The sequence below is a fragment of the Cyclopterus lumpus genome, chromosome 15, assembly GCF_009769545.1.
Source record: "Cyclopterus lumpus isolate fCycLum1 chromosome 15, fCycLum1.pri, whole genome shotgun sequence".
NCBI classification, from domain to species: domain Eukaryota; kingdom Metazoa; phylum Chordata; class Actinopteri; order Perciformes; family Cyclopteridae; genus Cyclopterus; species Cyclopterus lumpus.
This window is the reverse complement of record NC_046980.1, coordinates 12288445-12312100: the sequence shown is the minus strand read 5'-3', so window position 1 is coordinate 12312100 and position 23656 is coordinate 12288445. Positions and strand designations below refer to the sequence as shown.

The 23656-nt window shown below is 40.2% G+C and overlaps 3 protein-coding genes across 3 annotated transcripts; 1 reads left to right on the top strand and 2 right to left on the bottom strand.

Annotated features, from left to right (window-relative positions):
* Positions 1-4208: 4208 nt before the first annotated feature.
* On the bottom strand, positions 4209-12714 carry gclc (glutamate-cysteine ligase, catalytic subunit). Its single transcript, XM_034552185.1, has 16 exons — positions 12093-12714; positions 11137-11249; positions 8860-9042; positions 8237-8350; positions 7973-8031; positions 7516-7652; positions 7275-7349; positions 7002-7118; positions 6483-6621; positions 6224-6336; positions 6015-6107; positions 5819-5923; positions 5625-5706; positions 5429-5538; positions 5051-5171; positions 4209-4939 (listed from the first exon to the last, which is right to left on the bottom strand). Exons 1-16 carry the CDS (start codon positions 12240-12242, stop codon positions 4758-4760), a joined length of 1893 nt encoding a protein of 630 aa, XP_034408076.1. The 5' UTR covers positions 12243-12714; the 3' UTR covers positions 4209-4757.
* Positions 12715-14408: 1694 nt separating this feature from the next.
* klhl31 (kelch-like family member 31) lies at positions 14409-17449 on the bottom strand. The gene is made up of 3 exons (XM_034552483.1): positions 17398-17449; positions 15234-16439; positions 14409-15141 (listed from the first exon to the last, which is right to left on the bottom strand). The coding sequence occupies exons 2-3, from the start codon at positions 16406-16408 to the stop codon at positions 14409-14411; spliced, it is 1908 nt and encodes a 635-aa protein (XP_034408374.1). The 5' UTR covers positions 16409-16439; positions 17398-17449.
* A 1034-nt stretch (positions 17450-18483) lies between these two features.
* On the top strand, positions 18484-23451 carry eloal (elongin A, like). The gene is made up of 11 exons (XM_034552626.1): positions 18484-18561; positions 19461-19517; positions 19621-19733; positions 19822-20752; positions 20831-20930; positions 21240-21407; positions 21493-21590; positions 22116-22296; positions 22482-22593; positions 23088-23200; positions 23383-23451. Exons 1-11 carry the CDS (start codon positions 18484-18486, stop codon positions 23442-23444), a joined length of 2013 nt encoding a protein of 670 aa, XP_034408517.1. The 3' UTR covers positions 23445-23451.
* The last annotated feature ends 205 nt before the right edge of the window (positions 23452-23656 follow it).

Sequence of the window (23656 nt, the reverse complement as noted above, 5' to 3'; positions counted from 1 at the left end):
TTCATTTTTTTGGCTCCTTGGCACTTGGATTTGTAATGTTTTGGCTAAAATGAAGGTTCGTACATATTGTACAGTGCCTTGGGTGACAATATACAATTTGAGTAAACATTTGTCACTGTCATTAACTATAGCAGTGAGCTAGCTAATGAGTAATGTTAACGTCAGGTGGTTGTATACTAAATTGTGCTAATTACACTTAGCAGCCTTATTAGTTAGTTAGCTAACTAAGTCTTTTGTACATTTTGAGTTTTTAGATGGTATTAATGTAAGGACGCTTGTTGTAAACAAAATAAATGTAACTTAGATGTTAACCTCAGTAACAATGTACCTGTAAGTTAGATATTTCCTTTCAGGAAGTACTCGGAAATACAGATGCATAATATTACAAATGTGAAATGTTAATGGTAATTTGCCACTATGTAAAACATTTCGAGTAACTGAATTGAAGATAATATGTGTGTTTATGTAAATGAAAAAGACATGACACAGAGATAGAGGTCTTTTTGCATATTTTATTTTGAGAGATTTAAGAGACAACAAGAAATGTTTAGTGATGAACAAGAAGAGCCTGAATGAAGACAACAACTCACTATTTCTGTTCTTTGTTTTCCCAGTATGAAACAGGCTATTATCATCTGGTATTAAGACCCATTCCTGGAGCTTGTGACATATTGTTCGAGGTATCAATGGATCCAGAGACAATGAATCCCGTAGGCAACGAGTCACATGCCCAGGCAGTAGCACCACGGCGTGCAGTTGAGGTGCAGGTGACCCCAGCGTGGGTCAGGTAGGTGACCCCAGCGTGGGTCAGGTAGGTGACAGCACATCTAACATCAGCTATGGCCGCATGTGTAAACAGATAGATGAGGGAATGAAAGCCAACTACACAGCAAGTTAAGTCATTCAAGACGTGCTGTGCATCATCAAACCTGGGACAATTCAAGGACATGCTCATCAATAAAGATGATGTCACTTTAGGTGGGTTCAAGTTTCCTTCAGTCGCATCTGAATGAAAAGAGTAGCAGTGAGATCTTCCAAGAATTGCCAAGTACCTAACATGTTTATTTGAGTACATGCAATAAAATTCCACCACAGGTATTTTCCTCTCTTTCCTTGGTTCAGTCAGATACTTGGTCAGTCGGTTGTAACACTTTCAAACTTACTTCACAACTAATTGCATAGTTGATAACTAAACTGTCACATTAATCTTTAATGCAGACCTGACCAGATGACAAAAATATACCTGTAAGCTAAGTGAGCGAAACGTTCACAGTGACTATGGGTGCAAGGACTGCTCTGATCTAGACGGTTTATGATACTGTATTATATACTGTAGTGTTATATTGGACTGATGTCATACATATTGCACTTATGATATTACACTAATTATTGGCACACAGAAATACCACTAAGTATATATTTTTTGTAAACTTTTTTTCTTTCAGGGAAATTCTAACAATGAGAAAAGCTCTGTTTTTCAGGAACACTAACACAGTTAGATTCCCAGTACAACCAGTCTGGACATTTTGGCCACAGAGCAGCTTCACTGGAGAAGTTCAGGGCACGTGAGCGGTGGGATGAGGGATTGACTTGTTCTGTCTGTCATCCACAAATCAAATCAAATCTCAAGTTCTCCTTTTGGTGCCGACTGCATTTATTGATTTTCTTTGCCAGTTGGGGGGAAACTGGCAAAGCTGTAAACAGCACTCACACCTCATCACCATGTATCTGCTATGGCTAAGATGTTAGCAAACAGTTTCATTTACATCCGTTTGGTGTGTTGCAACATTAGCATTCATTTGGAGTCACCCAACAAATGTAAATCCAATATTCATTATCCCTTTATCCGTGTTATTGGTTTCCATCAACTCCTGAGGGAAATATCTGGCTTTTAAGCAGCTAAATGCTCCACTGAGGTCACCAGCTTCTCGTTACCTTTGTATATTTGATTTATAGGGGCTGAAAAAAAGCTATCTTCTGAATTAAAACATTTTTCGAGAGGAAAAGTAAAACAATGAGCTGAAAGACACTAAAACACTGTAAAGTTGAGGAGGTATAACTGCACAGTTGGGTGATAATTATCTGTGGTATGATCACTGTGAGAAAATATCTATGTGATCTTTTGTAAATATAAACATATTGATTAGTAGCCTGCATCTTAAGTATAAGCATAATCAATCTTGGAAGCTTGGAAACAGACGTAAACAAAGAGAACAGCACATGGGTGTTCAGCCTGGCATTTTAAATGTAAGGATTAAAGATGTTACATCAAAACAAAGCAAAGCAGAGGAATGCAAGCAGAGACTATAAGATAAGATAAGATAAGATAAGATAAGATAATCCTTTATTAGTCCCTCAGTGGGGAAATTACAGGATTACAGCAGCATTGCTCACAGTAATAAGTAAAACAAGTAGTATAATAACAGAATTAAGATAAAAGAGTAAAAAAAACAAGAAGAATATTATATATACAGACGGAGTAGAAATAGAATAAAGTGGATAAAGTGTATAAAATAAATTAAAAAAATAAAATAAAAATTTAACAATATTATTATATTACACAGATGTATTCAATAAACCTTTCATTTTGTTATTGTAGGTGTTTTGGAAAATAAAACGAGGCAATTACTTCTCTTCTCGTGGGGCAAGAGGCTGGATGACGTTCAAATAAGGAGTAAAACGCAGAAAATAAATACCCACAATTACACGACATGTATTGACGTTGCTATGGTAACATGATATGTCGCAGTATTGTGCTGTCCCATTGGGATTGGGCTTAATTTAGGGACAGACAAGACTCAACTTGATGTGCTTCATTAAACAGAAACTGCCGCCACACTACACACTAGCTACTGGATTGCCATGCTCGACCTTCTCTGTACTGTTTCTAGACCAGTATACATACTATATTACATACTACTTATACACCTGCACTTTCTATTATAGGTCAAAAGGTGAACAACGCTTCCTTCTCCTGGGATTAGTGGGGACAAATGGCCGTACTTACATTCATTGACCTGCTGCATGTTTACTACTTTAAAAAAAGGGTTTCCCCTTGAATGTCTCTAAACAATTACCGTGTAATTTCTTTCAACCGTTATTTTACTTTTCATTAGTGAACTTCCCAGCAAACTAATTATTGGTAATGTTACTGTTCTTATATTACTATATATTATTGGGACTTTAATTGTAGTTTCAATATCAGTGGAGAAATTGCTAATCATTTATCATTAAATAATGTTTGTGTTGAAGACCAGCGATTTAAACACACTAAAGCATCTTATTTTACTTTAATGACCATTTGCATGAATACAAAAAGAAAGGTTTAATATCCTTTCTTGTCTCTCCACAGGATGGAACTGTTCCAGCCTATCATTGTCTGGTCCAAGAGGTCAAACAGAGGTAATGTGTCACTGCAGCTCAGTATTGTGTAAAGGTGTGGTTCAATACTACCACCTTGTGGATGTGAATATTCATGTTTGTCTGTTGGACATTTATTTATTAAAGTATTAAGATGCGTGTTGAAATTCACTGGTTTTCTTTGGTAACGTTTTAGCAAAATTAAAAAAAATGCTTATGTTGTTAGAAACTAAATGATAGAACTATACTGTGATGAAATACATCAATGCTGGTTTGGATGGATGGATGGTTTGAATATTGATATTTCCTACAAAGTCTGAAGCCCGTAGTCCCAGGAATGGGGTGTGAGGCGGAGGAACAGCAGGGTCATGTCACTATTTTTTCAAAGCTATTGCAGCCATCAAGTTTGTCAACACTGTGCCAAGGCTTTTCGTCGTGGTTTCATCTCTTAGTAGAACTAATGACATTCAATCTTTCTCAGCTATAGTTTGTGTTTAGTGACAATTATTTAATATTTGCTTGCTAACATGCTGAACTAAGTTAGCGAACCTATACGTAGACCTATTTCTAGCTCAACGCACAGTTGTGCTTAAGTTATTTACGGTCGGTCCAATGATCAAGTCACAATGTTTAAGGCATGACGTGCTGTGAGCTTCTGGTTGCTATGCAACGTGCTGACTGCAGGCGTTCCTGTCGACACGTCAGTCAACATTTTTAGTTTGAGTTGTTGGAAGTGATTGTGAAGGCTGATAAAAATCAAGCTTGGTAATGATGCTTTTGTGTTGGCTCAACCCACTTATTTGACCTTCGGCTCCTTTAATTAAAAATCATTTCATAAAAGACTCACCATCTGTTGTGCAGATTTATTTTGAAGCAGCATTATATTGCAAACAATGGTTAACCCTTTCCACTTGAATGCACTACTTTTAAAAAGGTCCTATTACAATGTCAGCAGGGCAAAGCAAACGTTGCAAAAAGAAAAGGTCTCTACCAAAAGCAAAAAGCGCTTATCCAGAATTTAAAAAAAAAGGCCTGTGATGTTAATGTTTTAAAGAGCAGAAGTACAGTATTTATAGAACACAAGATTAAAAGCAGCTGTACAACTCTGCTACATTTACATTGTTACACAGATAGGCTTAATTTCAAGAGAAAAATAAATACACATCTGATTTCTATTCCACAACCTTTTGCATTTCTTAACCCTATTAAAATAATTCTGTAATCATAGAAAATCTGATACAGGATATATACATACATTTGATGCAGGTGTGTTTCTTGAAACACACACATGCTGTTTTGCATTCTCTTAAAATTGGACCGCTTTCATTCTGAGCCACACGTTTGGTCTTTCTTTACATGCAAGTCTGTATAATAACAGTGCACTTCTGCAGCGTTTCTCATTTGAACCGGTTCACTGGGATTCCAATGAGCTCTGGGCATTGCTCTTCACCTTTCGCAATCCTGTCACACTTCTTGAACAGGTCGTAGTTTATCTTGTCAGTTAGGATGCTGTCCTGCTTGTACTGCGGGTGCTGGGCAACAAATTCCCTCATCCACTTGGCCATAGTCATCAGTTCGCCTGTTACAAATCAGAAACATTTAGAATTACGGTCAGAGTTGAAGCTGCACAAAGAGAAATCTGCTTTTGGCTTTTGCCGTCTTTAAGTTACGTCCGTTCGTGCAAATTTACCTGAGGCACGTTTCTTGATGAGCTTCAGATAATTCAAAATGGTGCACCTGGTATCCACATCCACTTCCATGTTTTCCAGGTAGCAGTTAAGGATCGGGATAAGCCCTTGAAACACTCCCTCCTGGTGAAACAAAAACCCAGAAGCAGTAATTGTTAGGGGGCTTAAAACAGGATCCAAGATGCACAGCTGTGGTTTAAACTAAATACTTAGAAAACATTCACCCGTTAATACAACTCCAATTTTCAAGCTTATTCCAAGCCGCTTACAAACAATGCTATCCTTGTAGTCACATCATTAGCTTCTTTTGTCATTTTGCATATTTGTAGCGCTGCGTTAACAGTAAAGCCAGATATTGTCAAGTGTCAGACAATAAACACCTTTCCATTGATGATTGTGTCAATACTCATCAGCGTGTACTCCTCATTAGCACCATCAGTCTCCAAGCCGTTCTCAGCCGAGGCTGCGCCATCAAGGCCCGGGTTGCAGCCTGTTGGTGGACAAGACGAAGGGATCAGTGGCTCCTATGTGAGGCTTAAAGCATCGACCTGAAGTTGCACTTTTTGTTTTACACACCTTTGAAGATGTCCTTTCGGAAGTAAAACATGCCCTCCTGAACAGAGTTTCTCTTCTGTGCGACCTTCATATTTTCATCAACCTAATGAAAGACCAGCGATGATTGGATCAGAGCCTCGTGTACAAAGTATTTCATTAGGACCCAAATGTCCTAGACATTTTATGAAAGAGTAGAACTGTGTGGTTGTTTTTACCTTTGACAAAGGGATCAGAAAGTCCAGTTTATAAGACAAGATCACTCTGGTAAGCAGGACGACAAAGACCACGTATGCAGCGTTTTCAAAGTCAGTTAGCTGCACCTGAAAAATAAAACTCAACTTACTATCGTTTTTTTCTGTGTTTGAAATGCCATTAAATATAAAAACAGATAACAGTGCTGTTGGTCTTTACCTCCATGGGGCGGAACTCAACTCTCCAGCCGATGTCGGAGTTTGGAGGTGGAGGTTTGAACCTCATCGTCTGCCAGTTGGTCGACTGGAGGTTCTGCAGGTAGACACGAGTGAATAAATACTTCTTTACGCTGGCGGTACGTACGCCTGTGCTGTGTTTTTACAAATGGTCGACTTTCATAGCAGAACTTGAAATACAGAAAACCTCACCTCAAAGTGATCGGACTCGTTTTCATCATCCAAGTGGATTTTCTCCTCAAAGACGGAGAGTGGATCTCGGATGAAGAGGTGTGCTATGTGTTGGGCCAGCAGCTTGTCAATTCCTACAAACAGGAAGCTTATTATTCAATAATTTACTGCACAAGCCTCCATCAGTGGGTTCCGACTGGGGAGTTGAACATTTTTTTCATTAATTTCAAATATTTCTATCGATTACAGTACTTTAGACATATCACTTCCATCACATTACCTGCGTCGAGTAGTTGCTTGTTGATCTCCTCATCTATTGTCAAGTCGATGTCATTGTACTTCTCACTGCAGCTAGACAGGTAGCTGTCAATTGAATCGTATCTTGACTTGAAGATCCTGTATTTGTTGTTTTTCAAAGGCTGCAAGGGAAAAAAAGTGATTTTCATACATTACATAAACAATTTTACTGTGATAGCCACGTGGTCCTTTTGCTTGAGAAATGTTAAAGGCAGCAAGTAAAATTGAATTGCATGGTTCCAGTCTCGGTGTTATTCAACTAAGTAAAACACAATAACTAGCGCCAGCAATTCAGAGGCAACGGCAGCGTTTCCTGAATTGGACGAAATAAATAACCTAATCAAATATATCAGAAATGTTGATCCATTACTGAGAGCGTTGCCTCATGTATGCAAATCTCAAGTGTCAATAATAAAAGGTGATAGAGAAATATTATATCAGAGGTAAAACTAAACAAAGCACATTTAAAAAAAGAAAAAGAAAAAGAGCTCTGCCCGCTCACCTTGAGCCCGCGTTCTTCCACCGTCCGGTCATCCACCGAGGCAGAAATAACTCCCCAGCGACAATCAGTATCCGACACAAAGCCTCTGTAGAAGGGAGCTGCTGCACTCAGCGCCATCTGGAACGAGAGGAAAAAAAGATTCAGTCGGGTTTTATGAAAAACTAAAGCCACACAATCTCCAGAGAAAAACATTGTGACTGGCTGCAGTAATAGTTATATAATAGTCCAGTTGAAGAAGAGGTCATGTCATAATATATTTATTTATCGACTCACCACTATGGGGCAGAATGTTGCTAGTTGGTCATAAAGATATCTTGCCTCATCAATGCTACAAGCTTGGAATGTCACCTGCAAAAGCATGATAAAAAAAAGAGGTTGAAGTACATTTATAAATCACTTATTGAGATTGTAAAGTATAAAGTAGTCCAGTGTACCGCATCTCATTTACATCACTGTTTGAAAACAAAAGCATTGTTGAGCAGAGGCAACAAAGACTGAGGTGTTGGTTCAGTACCTGCAGACAGCAGTTGCCCATCCCGAAGCCCATGGCATCCATGTAGATGTGATCAGGCAGAGCCGCCCTCGCTGCTTCACCGTCATCCTCAGGAAACTCCTCCACAAATGGCGATGGAGTGCACTTGTCTTTGAAGACTAAAACACGAGAAGGAATATAGTCTCATTTTGGTAATTTTCTAACTGCAGTCTGAGAGGCAAATCAAGTACATTTCGTCAAAAATAACGCGTTTTGTTAATAGTTTAAAAAAAAAGAAAAAAAGGTAATTGGGAATCAGAAAGGCTTCATTATGTATCAGCTGGCTATAAAATATACACTATTCTGCATCTATAACAATTGATTAAGAATATTGATTGACCATATATTTTAATGAATAATAAATAACATTAAGTAAATGTCACATTTTAATTGAAGAAAGTTTATAGTACTATTCATCTGCCATTTCCTTCAAACTTACTTGGCACATTAATCACAACTTTCTCTCCTCTTCTGTGACGTATGTTTCTGGTAAGGGTGCTGAAAAAGCAAATTCACATTCACATGCAGTCACATAAGCATACGCTTCGTTATTAAAGCAATAGAAATCTGCTGGAACCAACAGTAGAAATAAGCCAAAAAGAAAAACATCTTTGTCTTTTGGGCCATTATAACTAAAGGAGTCAATTATCCTGCAAGTTAGGAGTAAGCAGTTCTGTCAGGAAGGTATAATTATGATGCCTACCTGAATCTTGGGTGTCTGTTGATGGCTTCATCTGGGAAAAACAGTGACTTTGACACTCCCTTTTCAACAGGGGTCGGTCGGTGTTCTGGTTTGGTGAAACCTGGGCAGCCTAACCTAAACAAAGGGATCAAAACATACAAACTATTATATGGTTGAAACTAACAACCATCATCAATATTTATTCTGCCAATTATTTTTTCTATTAATCTATTGATCGTTGACAACTGTCAAATAGAAAAATAATTGGCCAACATTTTAGGTGACATATGTTTAAATGTCTTGTCTTGTCTGACCAGGGTTCCCACACTAAAAGATAAAACCAATTCACTATCAAATGTGTTGCCAATTAATTTGTGTAGACTGATCAATTGTCAATTAAGCTTTTCAGCTCTAAAATATTTTTACAAATATAAGTTTTTGTTGCTCATGCTCGAGGGCAATCACAGTTTCAAAGTTAAAAACCTCATGGTCAAAATTGTAAACTGAAAGAATGCATCAAATTGAAGAATAAAATATATTTCACATTATTGCAAAAAACTGTACATCAAAATAGGGACCCAGTTGGTTTACATTTTGCTCTTATCACCACTAACAATTATCAATGAGGTGTAAAACACAAGTACCTTGGAAATGAGGTGATGGTGCAGAGGGTTTCATTCTGGTTCAGGACAGACGAGGCCTCTCGCCGCCTCTTCCCCATGTTGCCCTCCACAGTGTTGAACTCTGACATCGTCCCGCCGTACGGCTGCCCCGGCGTTCCTTCAATCATGTAGCTGCCATACTCTGGTCTCCAAAGTGTGGGGTGACTGCACAAACATGAAAAGTGTTGTGACAACGTTCTTCTTTTATAGGTCAGCAAGAAGGGAGGCCATCGAGGAAGCGCCCCTGATGTCTGTATCACAAAGACCTTTCTGATTGAATAAACGGACCGCTCTCCCTTTATCATATGTCAGCCGTAATCTTGGCACGGCAAACGAACGCAACGTATTTGTGCTCCAGAGCGTGCGCTTTGGTGTGTGCGACAGAGGGGCAGTAATGAGGAATGCATCGGCTCTACTATTCCCACTGCCACTGGTATTTCCTCTGGGTGAAGTTGGCTCCACAGAGTCAGACCGACGTCACGAGCAGCGACCAAACATAACACTCAGAAGCTTATGCAAACACATTTATATCGCCTGCAGAGAATTCCTCTTTTTTAAGAAATGTTACTACAGTTTGGACACACCAACCGTATTACCAGCTCTCGTTATCACTGATGGGTCCTTTGGCAAACTATCCTCACATTACCACTTCATTTTGAAAGATTGATTTGGAGCACTTTTGTACAATGTTGAACTTATTTTGTTACCATACACCATAACAGTTTGTCTTGTTTATATATATATTTTGTTCACTTAAAATCTACAAGCAATCAAAGCTAAAATGGGAAATGATTAGAGGAACTTTGTAAATGTATGTTTAGTGCCGTGACACCTTATATTTTTATGTAATTTATGCCATGATGATTCAGGGACTTTATGTACATGTAATTTACAACATATAACTATGTTGGGTTATCAATCAAAAAGAAGGATATAACAAACACTGAAACTCCTCTGGGACACAGTGGACACTAACAAAAGGAAATGGAAGAAGTTTGAAACAAAAAGGTCTTTTATTTTGTAGAACTCACAGGAAGAAAACAAGAGGTTCCCTACAAGTGTAAAACGGCAATTAATGATTAACCGAGATTGCGGGAATAACCTCTCTGGTCTATGAAGACAACATTGTAATCTTTTGGACTGAATACTTTTGAATCTGACGAAGAACACTGCTCCTTGTATAGATACCAACATCTCCACAGTGAAGCCAACAGCAGTGTCATGACTGTGCAGTTACAGATGGGAAAAACTATGCAAAGAACAAGGAAATGCAGTTTACTGATATTTCCCAACCGACCTTAAGGAGCCTGAGGGGAAGTTACTGTTACAGGTTAAGATCCAGGTGTGGAACACAAAAGGAGACACACCTTAATAACAATAACTCAGAGTTGTATAACAGCACTAATTTGTGTTAATGCTGTTTTGATTTCTTTGTTAAACTTGTTGCTGCAGCATTTTGTTCAAACAGTTGAGACTTTGTGTGCTCAGCGTTGTGCATGCGAGCAAAAGCATGACATCCATTTATATGATGACTTTGAAAGTCAAATTGACACGCATGCTTTCAGGCAAATTCAGTGCGAGTGAAGCAATGTGATGAGACTGCGGGGCATAAGGCTGGGCAGCACACTGATACGAGCGATCTTTCCCCTTGACGATGGGTGCGGAGCTGTGCGAACACATGCCTGAGGGATCTACTGGTTGTCAAAACAAATACCTGTATAAGTGTGTGTGGCGATGCATGACGATATAGATTCTATACGAGCTGAAAAAACTGGCTTGTGTCTTCACACGACTCGAACGCAGGGCTTGGCATTCCCTTTTTGTGCGCACCAGCCACTGTGGCTTGTGGTTTTCCTCAGCATTTTCACCAAATTATGTTTATATCTCTGACAACTCAATACGTAAATAAATAGTCTATATAAAATAACTACATGGTTACACAAGGGTCTTGTGTCAAATACTACAAAATAATGCAGTTTATTAATTGCATTTCAGATTTTTTTCAATTTCTGAGATTGACAATCTATTTGTGAGCATGTTTACTTCCAGACAGAAAACTTTTTGACCACGACTGCACAAAACAAAATGCATATTTGGAAGAAGGGCAGAAACAAAGTTGAAGCATAAGTTGAATAAAAAACAAATGATCCCAGTAAATTATAGCCATCATTGTTTAAAACTACACAGTATAAAGACATATAGACCTTTTAATATCTGGAGTAAACTAAGCTGAATGTATTCGTTGTCAAGTTTACTTACTTGGGGTTTATCTTTTCACCCTGGTCTTGGAGGGTTTCCAAAACCTCTTTACTGTTGAGGATGAGTCTAACTTTTTCATCCTTGTCATCCAATTCCAGCAACATGTACTCAACCTAAAAGTAAATGATAAAAAAACAAATAAGACACATTATCAATCAAACACTGCGTTACAGTCACTGGTTTATTCAACCAACACACTCTGAACTTCTAAACCAGGTTTTCAGTCCACCCTCAACTCTGGCACAAAGCAGACGTGTTTCAGACTGGGACGCCATCACATCAATTCCAATTCATCAGTTATGTTTCCTTGACTCTGCTACCCTGTAATCCCCTGTCTGAAAGAGGGATTAATCTATAACAACAGCATTCCACATTGTTCGAAATCAAAACACTTTGTTCAAGCTGTAGAAAGCTGAAGTTTGGTGGACTGGTGGCGGGCAAAAACTAATGTAGAGTTCTGACTGAAATATAAAAAGTCACAGCTGAGCCTACAAAGAGTATAGCCAGCTTTACTCAACAGGGGAGTGACTTCCTGAATTACCCTTTGTACTGCCTGATTCATTAGCATTCAGTATACAGTTACAAGCACACTGCATGATTGATAATATACTCACAAGCAGCTGGAACGTTTAGCCAGTGAATAACCACGAGTACTGGAAATACAACTAACACCAACTATTCCCTCGTCAATCAACTTCGACATGTTGAACTGAAGTGGAACATGTCGTCCATGAGAGCAACGTATTAACATGCAACCCCTCCTAAAATATGAGTGGTGCAGGCTTAGTTGTTTTAAAGGCTGTTGTCTTTCTGCACAGAGTAAAAACAGTAAAGTCGTTTTCTATCTTAAAGAAAGAAAAAAAAAAAGAAGAAGCCAATATTGCATCATGACAAAGTGCAGGAGCAATGCAGCACTTCCCCACATGTCGGGTCGTTTTTAGGTGAAGGTTGCTCACCTCATCGCCCCACTTCAACACATCTTTCTGACGCTCCTTCAACTTGTTGTAGATGTTGAGGAACTGAATGATGCCGTGCTTTCTGATGTGGTCCGCATACTTCTTGGTTTCCTCCCAGTTCAGCGGAGACCCCTGCGACAGTAAACCCATCGCACCGACGACTGTGGTCTCGTCTGAAGTTGCACGTTAGCTAGCTAGCTGGTCTGTCCAGCACGCGCGCAACTAGCATGAAGTGACAACAGCAGAGCGCGGATCCTTAAGGTGCCGTCAGAGAGTGCACGCGGCTGCAGCGGAGTCTCTTGGTGTCGTTAGGCGGCGTGCCCTGTCGGTAACCTCAGCAGGGCATCCGGAAGAAGCAGGCCCCTGCTCATCACTTGCTAATGTCTGGTTAGCTTGGTGAAACACACCAGACAAACGATGCGGCTGCTTCCCAGAAAAATATCCCCCCGACGTGTTAATCGGTGTCTCCTCGGCTCGGTGAACAACCGGGCCCGTTCCTGTGCCGCTCTGTGACAGGGTGACAGCGAGGTGAACCAGTTGTTTAGTAATTATTGCCGCACCAGTTCTTTTTTTTTTTCTCGTGTCCGGGGCTGGTGTTGTATATATATGTAACGTCACGCCCTCCTGGCTCCACACACGTGATGTCGTCAGGCGGAGCGCAGTGACGCCACGATGACTCGGCGTTCTTCGTCGTTTGGCTCCTCCCACTCACCTGTCAATCGGAGCAGGTGTAGCCCTACACGTCCACATATACACTGCAGTCGACAAAGATGTCTTGAGTCGATTAGTCGTTGTTGTTTTATGTTGAGTTATTCTTGAGCACATATGTGGTAAACCCAATGTATGTGATTCTTTGTGGAGAAGCTCAGTTTTGAAGATCTGTCGATTAAATCAACTAATTGATTAGTCAACAAAATTGTATACGTGCTAATCGACTGTTAGTAGACAACAGTCCAAGTCCCAGTTATTGAATTATATATGATATATGACAAGGAACAGCACCAAAGTCACATTGCGTAACATGTTCGTAGTTCAGTTTGTTTAAAGCTGCTTATTTCTGCTGCTCACAAGAACTATTACCACCATAGAGAAATTTAGTCACTGGGTCACCTGTCTTATCATTTTCAAACCACAGTATTAAAATGAATGAGCCATGCTTACAACTAAAGTTTGGGTAGTACCAGTTTATCAAGGTCACCTCGAATGCAACATCATACAAGAGCATAATGACACAGCACTCTTCATGTTTAGGGTGTGTGTACTCTAACAAGGGTAAATCAAATAAATGAAAGGTCATTGAACTGACTTCTGGCCTAAATAAGAATGTAGTTTAACTTTCAACACACCTATTGGTCTTTTTCTCTCCATTAAACTGATTAATGACATCCTGTTTGTTAGTAATTTAGTAAGTTGTACAGTCAGGACTAAAACACAAACACCTAAATCTCTCATGTCAAATAACCAAAACTGTTTTGGTGTTTAAATAGGATCACATCTCACTCAGAGTAAGAATATATATATTTTCTTATCCTTTAACATTGTAATGACAGCTCTGCCTTTAAGAAAATACTTTCAATTTCACAAACTGTAACAGAATAACGTTGACTTTGTGATTTACTACATTATTATTCCTCTGTTTACTCACTCTCGCAGTGTAAAGTATGTTTTGAGTAAATGAGCAGGAGCTCAAATAGTGTTACCCAAGTACTTCACTTTAAATAAAATTACCATAAAAGTTTTTTAAAAAAGAAACAGAAACTTGCATCCAAATTATTTTAAATAAATCACGATGGCTCAGAGAAGCTTCAATTCATCTCTTTAATTTAAAAACAAAAAAATGAAGAGACATGAGCAGTCAAGGAATCCAATAATCCCAAGAAAGCTCAGGCTGACAACATCATTCCCAACTTCCATTTTTCTTTTTCTTTTTTACAAAATATTGTATTGCTCTCACATCTAAATCCATTCAAACCTCGTCACTCAATTATTTTCCCAACAGAATCCATCTCTTTGCACTGATAGTATTTTTGACAATCACACAACATACATGAGACACGTGTAGATAAGCTGCGGCCTTGGGGAAGTACAATAACTGAAAAGGCTTTTCAAGGCTTCAAATTGCATCGAAAAAAAATGGAGTTTAAAAAAAAAATCTAATAAGATCATGTTCCCAAATCCTTCCATTTTATTATCTTTTTCTCATCAGAAGGTTGACCATTTGAACATCATCTTAGTCCCGTAAAAGGGACTGTTGGTAGAGTTTACAACCAAGATTTATTCAACAGAAAGGCTACTTTATTATTACCATCGAAACTTTTATATACTGACTGGTGCAGAAGACACTGAACTGGCTCTGGACTCTCGTGTTTTACGTGTGGGTATGGTGACAACACAGCATGAAATGCCGACTGTTGCTTCTGGCAATTCATCATCCTCAGTCCATTCATTGAGGTCAGGGTTGTAAACCTGAATGCATTTCTTGTACTTCTTCTCTCCCTCGTTCCAGCCTCCGAGGAGATAGACCCTGTTGTTCAAAATGGAAATACCAGCTGTGCTCACTCCTGTGTTAAGAGGCGTGCAGTAGCTCCACTGCCCGCTGTGAGGGTTGTAAGACTCGACGGCGAGGACATCCACCCTCTCTCCACGACCTCCCAACTGGCTGCCACCGATGGCATAGGCTCGGTCTCCCACAGTGGCAGCGCAGTGCCAACCTCGAGGGGTGCTCAGGCTGTTCTTATCATGCCAGCTGTCAGTGGAGGGGTCATATGAGCACACGGCCCTGGAGTAGGCGTTGTTGATATAACCTCCGGATACAAGGATCTTGCCATCGATGAGGGAACTGCCGTGACAGCAGCGGGGCACCTCCATGGGAGCTTTCATCTGCCACTGGTTGGAGGAGGGCACATAGCACTCCACAGAGGCCTGAACACCATCACCGTTTCGCCCTCCGATGGCAAACAGGAGGCCGTTGAAGATGTTGAGGCTGAAGTGTGTGCGCTTCTGGATCATGTTGCTCAAGTGAATCCAAGTGTTGAAGCGGGGGTCGAATCTGAAGAATGTGAGAGGGATTTGCAGTTATTTTAGGGTGCCACACCAACTAATGTGACAAACTAAAAACCAAACGTGACAATTAGTTCTTACCTGCAGAAGTTGCTGACGGCATGCTTAGCCTGGTTCCTTGCGTCATTCTGGTCCTCACCACCTGCCACATACAGGAAGCCATCCAAGACTGCTACACACTGATTGAAGCTCTTTGCCGGCATTTCTGTCAACTTATTCCACACGTTATCTACATCTCTGTAGAGGACCTCTTTGCTGAGAGATTTCTCTGTCAAGGCAGGGCGTCCACCAACTGTGAATATCACCTTGAGGCCACCGCGCACCTTCGTTCTGCGTGACTGGAGGATGTTCTGTTGGTATGGCAGCAGATGGTAATTCATGGCATCAACAAGGAGACGGTGGCACTCGGGGTCTTGCATCATTCTAGGCGCACTCTGGACATGATTCACCAGGTCTTGTGCAGAGATGGTACCGAAGCGGATTAGAGTTAGGAGATCCGCCGCGTACTTCAACCTCTTCTCGTCAAAGTCCAACCACTTCATGGCGATCTGGAAGGCCGTGACCTCAGAGGGAAGGTGCAGAGAATCATCTGAGAGGAAATCGCTGATCTGCTCATAGGGGAGCTTCAGGAACTGCTCCATCTCAGAGAACTCAATGAAGTTTTCCCGCATGAACCTCTGAGCTGCCTCCTTGGTTTCTTTGAGGTCATAGGCATCAGCAATATTGGCCACATACATGCAGTTTTCCACGCTGAGATCCTGCATGAGGAAATCACTGCACATCTTCACTAAGGTGCCAATCTGCAGCAGCATGGCCGCAGCGATAGTGCTTCCGATGCTGTACAGCGACAAGGTCAGCTTTCCAGAGTAAGCATATGTAATCGCTGTGGCGAGGCCGACCGGTGAGAGGTCGTTCAGGTCGATCTTCTGGAGGGACGAATCCTTCTTCAAGATGCTTCGAATGTACACGCTGCAGGAGGCCATGACAACCTTGTGGACATCAAAGGACTTTGACTTGGTGGCGACTGTTAGATCGCAGAGGAAGCTGTCCTGCCTCATGTTGCTCAAACCCTCCAGCAGGTTTGGGGCATACACAGAATCAGTGACTTCAGTTGAAATGGAGTTGAAGCCGTTTCCTCCTTCCAACAGAGTGTTTAGCCCGTTGATCTTGTTGATGGGGCTGTCCTCGACCAATATTGTCATTTCATTTATGTCTCCTTTGCTCTTTTTGGTCGCCTTGTTCTTTTTGGGTGCCATGGCTGTAGCAGCAGAACACAGCCCAGACCTTCTGAAAATATACATAAAACATGTCAGATTTCATAAGTAAAGTGCAAGATGATTCACAGAAATCATAAACAGATACATTCTGACATGACTTATGCTGGAAAAGATTTAGCCTCGATTTAATCTGGCCTGGACATCAACATATTAGTGACTTAACTGGAAATAAAGGGGAGTTATTGGGTATGAAACATTCACAAGATTGATCTCCGTGACATAACCCATATTGTTGAGTTTTGAATGATTTTCTGTGTCTGGTCTTGAGATCCTGTTGTCCTTGTGCCATGTGTACATGTACTGTATTCTTTCCTTCAAGATAAGCATAACATTCATTATCTGTACATTTAACTTATTGTATCCAAGGAGAACATTTTTCTTACATTTTGGACTAAGTGGAGACAGACACCTTTGAAAACACATGTGCTACTACCGGTTGATGCTGGAGCAAGTGAGTGCGTCAACATGCCCCTCTTTGCATCTGTCACAATTTATCAGCTATGTCCAGGAATAGCAACACTGGACGGCTCACCCATGACGTTCCTTTTATAGACTTTGAGACATGAGCACCAGGCCTCATGCCCTCTCACAGTTAAAGTTCAATTTAGGGCAAACATTCATCTTTTATGTCTCTTTTCTTAATTGTATTTCATGGTTGACGGCTTCTCCTGTATAAGTCTGCAATGAGCACAATCAATTTTTGTCTACAGGACAAAAAAAGTTTCATAGAAAGCCATCCTCACTTTATTCACCCAAAACCTAGAAAACCTGTAGCTTATTGTCACCCCGCGTAAAAACATTTTAGGATGGGGTCAACAGTTTTCAGCAATATATCCCCTTTTGAATACCAAGTAAAAAAAGAGCCCATTTTCCAGTCTAAAATGACGGCCAAACGCTGAAGCATTAACTGCACTTAATTGCCTTTGGTAAATTGGTAAAACGATCAAGCATGTGAAAGTTCCACTTACCTGAGAAATTAAGTTGAGGCTGGTGAAGAAGGAACTTGTGCCTCCAGTAATGGAGCAGGAGAGAGAGAGCAGCAGTCACCCAGCTGAGAGAGACATACAGTTAACTCCTCCTCTGGGGGAGTCAGTGCCAATCAAGTATTTTGCAATGCATATCAGAGGAGAGGGACCATACAACCCTCCCTTCATCATAAAGTGTAACCCACAATAACCTCCGATCAGTTGATGTCAACATACTGCATCCTCAATGGGATAGGAAGGTTTCATTCAGTCTTTGTTTAGAAACATGTTATTTGCCCTCAGTTGTGTCCAGAGCATTTTATTGTTTAGTATCCAAGTTATATTTTTCTATTTGAGTCTTCTAGTAAAACAAGTACAATTTTAAGAATATTCACTTATTTATTGTTGGACGGGATCTCATGGGCAACCGGAATGGAAATCTGCTGAAGTTAATTGGAGGAAATATAAATGAAAGTGTAGAGAAGACACTTTCAATCTTTAATAATATGTTATATTATGTTATGTTATAATATGCAGGACTCATTCATAATATGAGTCCTGCAGCTCAGGACATGAGTCTAAGACACAGAACAAAAGCATCAATCTTGCAGTTGGATGAGGCCTAACCATTTTGGCTCGTATGATTGGTTTCTAGGCTGATGTGTTGGTTGACTAAACCTGAGTGGTTTTGAAATACATACTTGTTCTCAAAATATGTAATCAGCAGAATGCTCAAAGCCATGATCATATAGGTAATTCAAAAGGTTGGAGTACTGGAAAAAAGAGCAGGGTTATTTTGTTCTGGTTTGAAGGATGATCATTATTTCTTTTATTAGACCTGTATTCAAAGGGCCAAGAGTTTACCATTAATAACTTACAGTAGGCCACATTATGTTGATCATGATTATGATGTGATCATGATTATCAATGTGTTTTGTCGTATATTGATATCCGGATGCCTAATTGATTCACCATTTCTAAACCACACACTCCACATCGTTCATGTCATCGGTTCCGCCCATTATAACAGTGTCATCAATAGGCGCGCGCGGCCGGGTGTGTGGAGACGGTGGCACGTGAATCACCGTGATGGCCAACAGCTCTGACTTGGCGAAGAAACTCATGCGGTTCAAACTTCAGCTGACAGACTCAGCACAGTCTGCTACGGTAGTAGATATACGGGTTATTGTTTGTCTTTGCGCATAAAAACAAGAGCAGGGTTAAAGGGAACGGCTCCTGCCTTCAGGGAAGACATTGTTTGCAGAATACTGTGGGCTACTCTCCCGTTCCTGGTGTACGCTATACAATCTTTAATTATACAGCCAATACTTGCTTCAGAATTATTTATTTATTTTAATTACCCATACCGTATAGGCTAAACGAACAAATTAAACGATGACAAATGCACAATGTCGTCTCTGTCAATCCGTGGTTTAAACGATATTCTCTCTACTTAATTACTTTCGTCTTGTGTCCTTGATTATGTGTGGAAAGGGGCTGATGGCGAGCTGTTTTATTCGCTGCTGCCACACATTTGCAGCACTTCACTTTGTGGGGGTCAGGCTGTTAAAATGGGAGGCGCCTTGCTGCTAAAATTGGCAACTCCTCCAGTTGTCCGACGTGTGCCTGCTGTCCATCATCAGTGGAGGTCGGGGCCCTCTGCAGGCGCCTCTGAGTCCTAGATGGCATCGATCATTACATTGGCCAATGTCTAATGTAGATTTAAACTTGGCTGAATTAAAGTCAAGTGAAGATGTTAACGCACAACCTGAGAAGGATTCAGTTTTATAGGGAGACGGTATAACAGCCGGCTGCTTCATCCATTTATAGTTCACAGTAAAAGGAGCAGCCTGAGAGGGCGTGCGGGGTTCCCATACATAGATAGCTCCTGCCATGAATGCGCAATCAGCAACTGTGGTGATCCAAAACCAGGACTACCATATTTGGCATGTCAGATTTTCCTCAATTTACTACACATTTTAGTTGCTTTTTTGGTCCTCTATATGCATGAAAACCATGCTCACGGAAAATGTGTCACCTTCATTTATTTATTATGTTACTTCCAGGTTGTAAAGATTTTGCAGAAACTGAAGGATCTTGATATCACATTAGAACTTCTTTCTGTGAGTATCTTTAGCAAATAAAGTATTTTGTGTTGATATATTTGCTATGCATTTATTTTGGTTACATGTTCTTTGACTGCGCTTACTTGTGTCTGCATATTAGGAAACTGGAATTGGCAAAACTGTAAACTCCTTACGCAGACATGAACAGGCTGGAGAATTGGCCAAGTCTCTAGTCAGGGGTTGGAAACGATTGGTCCCTAAGAAATCCAAAAGGTGACGTATATTAACATTTTAGTTGTACTTAAAGTACACTGTAATTCTTTTGTATTTGTTTTACATGTTAATCTTTTCCTTGATGCAGCCACACAGATGATGGAGATGCGTCAGAGAGTTTCTCTGTTAAAGACAAACTGGATGACCAAAACTGTCCAAATAAAGGAAGTCTTACGATGGAGGATTCAAACAATAATTGCTTGAAATCTCACGTTAAGAGTCAGAATTCTTCAGATGAAGCCCTCTTCAAAACAGGCAGCAGGAAAGCTGATTCGGAGAAACAATATAAAGAACCGAAAAGACACAAAGACCTGAATGAAAATCAAGAAAAAGCTCATCAAGAAAACCAGCATATCTCTCAGAAGGACATCTTGAAAAAGAACATTGATATCCACGAGGATCAAATGGACAATTCAGTTGTCGCCAAGAAGAGAAAAAGGAATGAGGGAGACCGAAAATCCAGAGACACTAATACTTTGCTTGGAAACAAAAACTCAGACGACACTCATCGACAAGCCAGCTCTGACAGTGGAAGATTTGGGTCAGAAAAAAAGTCAAATAAGAAACAAAAAGAATCATCCAGAGAAGTCAAAGAATCTTTTTTATCTGAATCCAGTCACACACACTCAAAAACATTCAAGCTGGCCAATGTCAAAGATGATAGATCTTCTGAAATATTGAGGACTTCAGAGGCCCAAAACAAAAAAAGGAAAAAAACGAGTAAAGAGAAGCACGGCCCTATAAAATGCAAACAAGAATCTGAAAAAAAGGGAAATTCCAAAAACAAAAAAGCCAAAATAAAGCACAAGAACCCACAGAAGGACTCCGAGGAGACCGCCGTGTCTTTTGAATCATATTTGAACTACGATGTGAACGTTTTCAAGAGAAAAGAAAGATCTGGAGTGAAGAAACCGGCTAAAACACTCAAGAATGTCGTAAAAGATGAAGCAACTAAAGGTCCCGGCATGAAACCTTTCAGGTCACTCGTGATGTCTACAAATATGACCTCTCCAACACAAGTATGTTGGACAATAGTCTTATTAGTTTGGCTTTTAGAGTGCAGACCTTGGTTGATGAAGTTTCAATTCATATTTCAGGAGTTTAAGGAGTCTGTCATGGAACTGATTAATATTCCTTCACCTGCTGATCTGCCTGAATGTGAAAAACCATTCGGTGTTGAGTACTTTGAGAGGAAAGGTACTGTACATATTAGCACCTTTCTTGTTCTTGTACATAATACCACATTTCTGTATACACTACCACCTTCTGTATAGTGTTTTCTTTTCTTTTTTCAATTTTTCTTTTTCTTTCTTATAGTGTTATTTCTAAATTGTTGACTCGGAGAGCCCTCCACAAGATTTCCAATGTGTCTGGACTGTTGGTCTAGGCACAAATGGCAAATAAAACCTTGAAACTAAAACCTTGAAACTTGTATTTATAACAAGAATGTAAGGCTGTATTTTCACATTACTTATTTCATTCTTGACATTGTCTTTTCTCTTACAGTTGAGAGGGAGTCTGATTGTTGTGACTTCTCAGAGGAGTCTGCCATCTTCACTGGTCAACGACTTAACAAAAAGATGCAAGTTTACTCCGGTGTCAAGAGCGCCTTCCTCCCAACCATGATGAGTTTGCACCAGCAGTGTATCCGCACTCTCCAGAATAACATTAACTGTGAGTAAAGCCCAGAGAAGCTTTTTTTGCCCATCAGTCTGTCAGTTTGTTGGATTTATATTTAGGTGCAGGGATCTCTCCTCAGTGCTTTATGAAACTGGCGGAGTCCCATTTGAAATCCTCGAGCCGGTGTTGGAGAGGTGCACACCAGAGCAGCTGCTACGCATTGAAGAATGCAACCCAGTAAGAATGTGAATGAAGTTAGTAACGACACACTCTTAGTGGCCACTTAATGAGCGACTCCTTCCTGGCACTGCATCAAACCCACCGTTTGTTTATGTTTATATGCCAACAACTATATTTTCATTAAGAGGAAAAACCAATACAGTCAATAAATTCAAAGGGTAAAGTCCCTTGGGCGTATGAATATAATCAGTAAATCTTCCAATCGGATGTCTTGTGTGCAAAGTTTCCTTTTTTGCAAGTCTTGGGTATAATAATGTTTAGTTGATCGGTAACTTTACCTCTGACTCCATTGTCATAATTCATATTAAGAGTTGTGTTGGATTTAAAGGAGTTTGTACATGAGCAGCTTTACATAGAGTGGCCTCTGAGTGTGTGTCAGTTTATTCTGAAATTACCTTTTTATAGTAAAACTGAACTTTTACACCTTGCGTAGAAAATATAAACATTATGTTGTGTAGATACATTTGTTTGAGTGTACAGGTGTGTATTTGTTGCTAGCCCTGGAGGTGTTTGCTTCCACAGATCTACATTGGTGAGACGGACCACTTATGGGGCAAACATTGCCAGAGGGACTTCAAACACTCCAAACTTCAGGAGTATGAATCATGGAAAGAGATGTTTGTCAGGCTGTCTGAGGAGAGGGAAAGGAAATTCAAAAGACTCACAAAAAGCATTGTCTCGGCCAATCATACCAAACCCAAAGGTGTGTGTGTGTGTGCTGGAACTGTAAGAGACTAATCTTGAGTAGAAAAGTCTTTTTGTGTGAATCGCTGTCAAAAAACTCCAATTCCAACAGTTGAACATGAAGAAGTGACTATTAGATATGCAGTGTATACAGTTTAATCTTAATGTTTTGCACACAGTGACAACATTTTTTTTTTCTTTTAGGTCGGCAGGTGAAGATGGCTTTTATTCACTCTGTTGCCAAGCCACCGAGAGACGTGCGAATTCAGCAGGAACTTCATGGAACGGCTGTTCAGCCGCCTCAGGTCAGGTGCAGGTGGGGTTTATCATCCTAAATATAGAGAAATGTCTCCAGAGGTTTTTGCGATTAGCTGGTGAATTCTTCCTGTTAACATTTATTTAAAATTGTGCTTGTATATTCCTTTCAGCTATGTGGTCTACCGGATTATAAAGTTCATAAACAAACAAAAGATTATAAAAGCCGTAGTGGGACATTGTTGTACATTTAGCCCTCAGCTACAACATGATCACTCGACAACAACAGAAGCAGCTTAGCAGGGTCATAAGCTGCCGGAGACTCATGCGATAACGGTGGGAGAAATACTTCTTGTGTGAGCTTAGCCAAACAGGAATTTGAGCAACATGCTGGATAAACGGCCTTGGTTGCTTTTCTTGTCAGCTTTTGCAACATGGATGTTATGCTCACTAACTGTAGTGTAGATGGGAGACTCATTTATTTGATAGTTTAGGCTCATTACTTTTTTTTCTGTTTTCAATTATGCACTGAACTAATATATCCGTAATTATCAGCGTCAAGGTTCAGGACAACAGACCGAGGTCGAGCAATGAGCCCAGCAGGTCCAGCAGCTCCAGCAGCGCCAGTTCGGGGGCAAACAATACACAAGACCCTCGCAAAAAAACAAGTGAGCTAGAATATAAATGCAATGTTTTACGTTTGCTAAACCTTTACAAACGATCAAGCTGGCGTGGTCGGATTTTGTATTCAGGTAGAATGAAAGCTATACATATAGAAGTTACCTAATATGAAATCCTGATGGCATTTTATTTCAACTCATCGCCTATTTCTTTTCTCCTATTCACACAGGAGTTGCTCCAATGATGGCAAAGTCCTTAAAGGCATTTAAGAAACAGCAGGGACGCAGATGAATGCTCTTATATGATATTTACATCCACAGTGTGTGGATGTGGAGAAAGTGCACTGTATCATTCATTAACTTTGGACAATAGCAGGCCTGTGCTCACCATAGATTACTGCCATGTTTTTTTTTTTCTTCTTTATAACTGTACATTTTCTTCACTATTAAAGGGACTATAAAAAGAACAGATTCACGTGATTTTATAATTTATTTTAGCCTGTT